General features: G+C 45.4%; 1 protein-coding gene across 1 annotated transcript in view; it reads right to left on the bottom strand.

Annotated features, from left to right (window-relative positions):
- Nucleotides 1–1,183: 1,183 nt before the first annotated feature.
- The window catches only part of LOC143299161 (gamma-aminobutyric acid receptor subunit alpha-3-like), a 92,892-nt gene continuing 88,921 nt past the window's right edge, over nucleotides 1,184–5,154 (bottom strand). Inside the window, exons 9-10 of the mRNA XM_076612290.1 lie at nucleotides 2,624–2,803; nucleotides 1,184–1,356 (exon numbers count right to left, since the gene is read on the bottom strand). Coding sequence (XP_076468405.1) covers nucleotides 1,186–1,356; nucleotides 2,624–2,803 — 351 coding nt within the window. The 3' untranslated portion in view covers nucleotides 1,184–1,185. The remainder of the gene's footprint in view (nucleotides 1,357–2,623; nucleotides 2,804–5,154) is intronic.

Genomic DNA, 5,154 nt, shown 5'->3' with positions numbered 1-5,154 from the left:
ATCAAGACTGCACGTACAGTCATAATATTAGTCATCATTATTGATCCGGGTTTCATCCTAGGATGGCATTATTTCTTTTCAACGAAACTACCATCTACATGGGCACAAAAATGAGTAATAACACTTCCGATTCATACCACGCTGATTTGACCAAGGTCACCAAGGGTAATATCAAATCACATGTACCTGGACGAAGTTGAAGCCACAATAGCGGTGTCACCCCCCACCCACCACCCCCCACAAACGAAGTGCCATTCTCCTTCTTCTTCTTCTTCGTCGTCGTCTTCATCTTCTTCTCCCCCAAGCGAAGTACTAAACTTCTTCTTCTTCCTTTTCTCCTTCTTCATAATTGCGCATCTAAATGATGTGCACCTGCTTTCCTTCAATGTGTTTCCATGTGCCCAGATAGGGTTTTCGGATTAAAATGACGAAACCTTTTGAAACCTTCAGATCCAACGTGGCAATACAAGACACAGGCTGTCTCCATCACCACAGTGAACATAATGAGCATCAACTAAAGACAACCAGATTGAACTGGAAGACAGTAATGACTTCATCACCCCATCACAGCGACCAGTTCTGTTTCAATCACTAGGACGAAGTTTTTAAAAGACGGAGCAGCAGTAGTGGTGTGTCTCTCCCCACTGGTTTTGGAAACAGATGGACAGCTCACTGGCTAGGAAAGGTGAAGCCAACTGGACGCCATACTGAAACTCGTATCCGGCTGTCATTCCTCTGAGAAGTCGTCTGCTAACTGGTGGTACTTTCTGAACTGCAACTGTGTATCTTCAATGAAATCGTGTTACGCTTGCCCCCACGGCATGCCAAATATTGTGTCTTGATTGATATCTGCCAGTGGTTTAGTTACCAAATTTATTTCAGGAAAACCGTGCAGCAACACATAGCGCAAACTTGCTGTGGAGGCACACACAGGATAGTCAGCGTAACTAACGCCACGAGCACGTGAAAGCTTGCCGTGAAGCAGTCATCGTAGCCAGCTGAGCGCTCGGCTACATGCATGAAATTACCGCTTCACGCTGTACTGACACGAGTAGCAAAATGGCTGATTGAACACTTCCGCTGGCTTCAGTTAGCAAAGGGGCTCAAAGAAGGGATGCGCTATCCGCCCCCCCTTTATTATTATTATTATTTTTTTTTTTTTAGAGCAATGGTGTCTCTTCCCCATCACGAAGTGATGATCTTCTCCTTCTTGAGGTTGGTGTTGGTGTCGAAGTAGAGGTAGAGCAGCCAGTAGCCCAGGTTGAGGAGGATGAAGGTGGAGGGGAACAGACGGCGGGAGATGATGTCAATGTTGCTGACGCTGTTCCCGCTCTCTGGATCTGCCGCCAGCACCCGCTGTACGCAACAGACATCGACAGTGTTAATTGTTGGGTGGGAGGGAAGGAGGGAGGGAAGGAGGGGTGTGTGTGTGTGATGAACTAGTAATAACTGTTTTGACATTATATCACCTCTCTCCTTCTTCATTCTCACATTTCTTTTCCAACTCTCTTTATAACTGTTTTTTTTTTGTCTGTCTGTCTGTCCTCTCTGTTTATCTGTCTGTCTCTGTCTATCTCTCCCCCTCTGTCTTCAGTCTCACACCACTGACACATAGATGGATGTTCTGATGAGATCCATCTATCTATCTATCTATCTATCTCTGTGTCTATCTCTGTGTCTCTCAGTCACTTTATGTCTGTCTCTTTCTCTGTCTCTTTGTCTGTCTGCCTGTTTCTTTCTTTCTCCCGTCACACTTCTTTGTAATCTTTGTCACACAGTGTAGCATATATGGGTTCATCCGAACGCAGTGACGCCTCCTTGAGCAACTGATACTGATACTGATACACAGCCAGTCCGACTCACTACCCTTACCCGCTCCCCTGCCCTATCCCGGGCCTGTGAAAGGCGTGTGTTTTAGTGATACGTGCGGTTTATCTCATCCCCCCCCCCCTCCCCATCTCTCTCTCTGTCTCTCTGTTGCAACGAATTAGCGGGATTCATTGCAAAAGCAATGCAAACAAGAAAAAAGAAAATGGAAATTATTAGTTGTGACAGCATTTAACTTTCTAGGAATTCGTCTCAAGATGATCCTCCGCGCGCGCATTGGTGTGTGCGTGTGTGTGATTGTGAGTGAGGAGGATGGGTGGGTATGTGGGATGTGTGAGTGAGGTGTGTGTGTGTGTGTGTGTGTGTGTGTGTGTGTGTGTGTGTGTGTGTGTGTGTGTGTGTGTGTGACAATCTAGGTGGGGAGGGGATGGGGTGGGTGAGGGGGGTTTAGACAGGGATGGTTGCGACTTGGCGCTCGCAACCAGCATGCGTGCGCGTCCGTGTTTGTAGTTCAAATGACCATCCATGCAGATTACTTGAGGTTTTCACAAAAACGCATGTTGATTCTTGCCCCCCTGTCTGAAGGGCGTTGTAACGATGAATGGACATTAAAATCTTTGTCTTGTCTTGTCCTCTCTCTCTCTCTCTCTCTCTCTCTCTGTCACACCAACTTTCCTTTACAAACCCTCCACCCACCCCCCGTCCTTCTAGCCCACCAGACACACACACTACTAGTACCCCCCACACACACCTCCCCACCCACCCAACAACCAAACCGGTACGAGCAGCAACTGACCGACATCCGGTAGGTGAAGTTGCCCACCAGGCACCTCCAGAAGAGCTTGTAGCAGGAGGTGGAAGGAGAGGAGGTGTCCACGTCGATGACGTGAAAGCGGCTGTCCAGCAGTGTCTCTCTCTCCTGCAGGGTGTCCAGGTCTGTGTCCGTCACCAGCAACACCCCGGCAGGCTCGCTCGTCTGCTGTGTGCGCGCGCGCGTGTGTGAATAGAATAGATTTTATTGTCATGAAACCTTAAGGTTTGTAAGACACAAGTGCAATGGTAAATGAATGAATGAATGAAAAACACACAATTAATCAATCAGTTAATGCAATGAATTGCAGCAGCATTCATAAGCAAATTTTCCTAATCTCGTGTGTGTATATTCATCATCTGTTAGCATCACCTGACTTGGAATATTTCCTGTGTTATTCGAATTTTGAATATCTTTTAACTCTTTCCATACGAACGGCGAAAGAGACGACGTTAACAGCGTTTCACCCTAATTACCACCATCAAAATATTGCAAGCGGAAAGCTCTTATACTGAAGAGGTGAATGTTGACAAAGAATACCACAATTCTGACGACGGAAGCTAAAGGTTGGGTCATTCAGACACCCACTGGACATCCGAGGGGTCTGTGTAGAGGAGAAGAGAGGACTGGCCGTACTGAGTGAGTTAAAACAGCACGTTCGCCGTTCGTATGGAGAGAGTTAAAAAATTGTTGCCTTAAGGTTTTATATTTAATACAGTGATCAAGAAGATGGATTTCGTTTTCCAGTATGTTACACTTATTGCACAATCTGTCTTTTTGTGGAATATTTAAATATCTACCTTTCTCAATCTTTAGGTCATGCGCGCTTATTCTGAGTTTCATTAAAGCTTGGCTGTGTTTTCTATCTGATATATTTAAAAGACAGGTTTCAGTTTTGCACTCTGCTACAATCGTACTGTAAAATTTTAGCTTTAATGGGTTTTTTTTTTCCTTTTTTTTTTTTTTATCTTTCCAGTATTTGATATATTCATTTTCTAATTTTTCATATATGACGTATTTCAGTCTATGTACGCTGAATGTGAATTGGTTTTTTTCCAAATGTGATCAAGGTGTGTGTGTGTGTGTGTGCTTGTGTGTGTGTGTGTGTGTGTGTGTGTGTTGGGGTTTGAGTTGGGGATTGGGGGACGGGGGGGGGGGAGGTGAGGCATGACGGGTGGAAGATGATGTAGCCATCAAGATAACATGACGATGATCATGATGATGATTATGATTATTGTTAGTGCTATCATTGTTATCAGTTACTGGTAGTTGTACAAGCGGTGGTGGTGGCAGTGGCAGTGGTGGTGATGGTGGTGGTGATGGCAGTGGCAGTGGTGGTGGTAGTGGTAGTGGTGGTGGTGATGGTGGCAGTGGTGGTGGTAGTGGTGGTGACAGTGGTGGTAGAAGTAGTAGTAGAAGTGGTGGCTGGGGGGATGATGGAGTCTTCAGGATAATATGAAGATGATGAGTGTGACGATGATTAATATCATTAGTGCTATCATTGTTATTAGTTATTGGTAGTTATACTTGTGGTGGTGGTGGAAGTAGTTGTAGTAGTATTGGTAGTAGTAGTAATAGTGTTGGTGGTAGTAGTAGTAGTAGTAGTAGTAGTAGTAGTAGTAGTAGTAGTAGTGGTAGTGGTAGTGGTGGTGGCGGTGGTGGTGGTGGTGGTGGTAATAGTAGTATTAGTCGTCGTCGTCGTCGTCGTCGTCGTCGTCGTCGTAGTAGTAGTAGTAGTAGTAGTAGTAGTAGTAGTAGTAGTAGTAGTAGTAGTAAACATGTTAATCAGTAGTACGTGCTGCATTTATTAGAGTCAGAATATTATACTGGAGTATAAAGCCTGTTAAAGGAGCTATTCCAAACCAAACATCATATTTGAACAGGAAGGCATATTAGATGAGGGAGGGAAAAAGCGATGTTGATAATGCCCATGATAACACCTGTTTGTTGATTCAACATGAGGTTTCATCAACATTATTTTCTTCTATCTCACTTTCCTCACTGTTTAGTGCGCACGCGCACACACATTCACACACATAGTATCATACACACACACATTCACTTACACACACGCACATACAAGTACACATGCATTCACGCACACTGCGTACACGCACACACCACTCATAAACACGCACACACGCACACACACACACACACAATCATACATGGTCCACCACTACCATCACCCTCACACAACACACACACACACACACACACATCGTCCATTTATACATTGTCCACCACCACCATCACCCTCCCAACACACACACACACACAACCACCACCCACACCCACAACCACCACACACATACACACACACACACACACACACACGCACGCACACACACACACACACACACACACACACACACACACACAGTCCATTTATACATTGTTCACCACTACCATCACCCTCCCAACACACACACACACACAACCACCACCCATACACACACACACACAACAACCACACACACACACACACAACCACACACACGCACACATACACACAC

This window comes from Babylonia areolata, chromosome 24 (assembly GCF_041734735.1).
Source record: "Babylonia areolata isolate BAREFJ2019XMU chromosome 24, ASM4173473v1, whole genome shotgun sequence".
NCBI classification, from domain to species: domain Eukaryota; kingdom Metazoa; phylum Mollusca; class Gastropoda; order Neogastropoda; family Buccinidae; genus Babylonia; species Babylonia areolata.
Note: the sequence above shows the minus strand (reverse complement) of the source record. Positions and strands in the feature narration are given on the sequence as shown.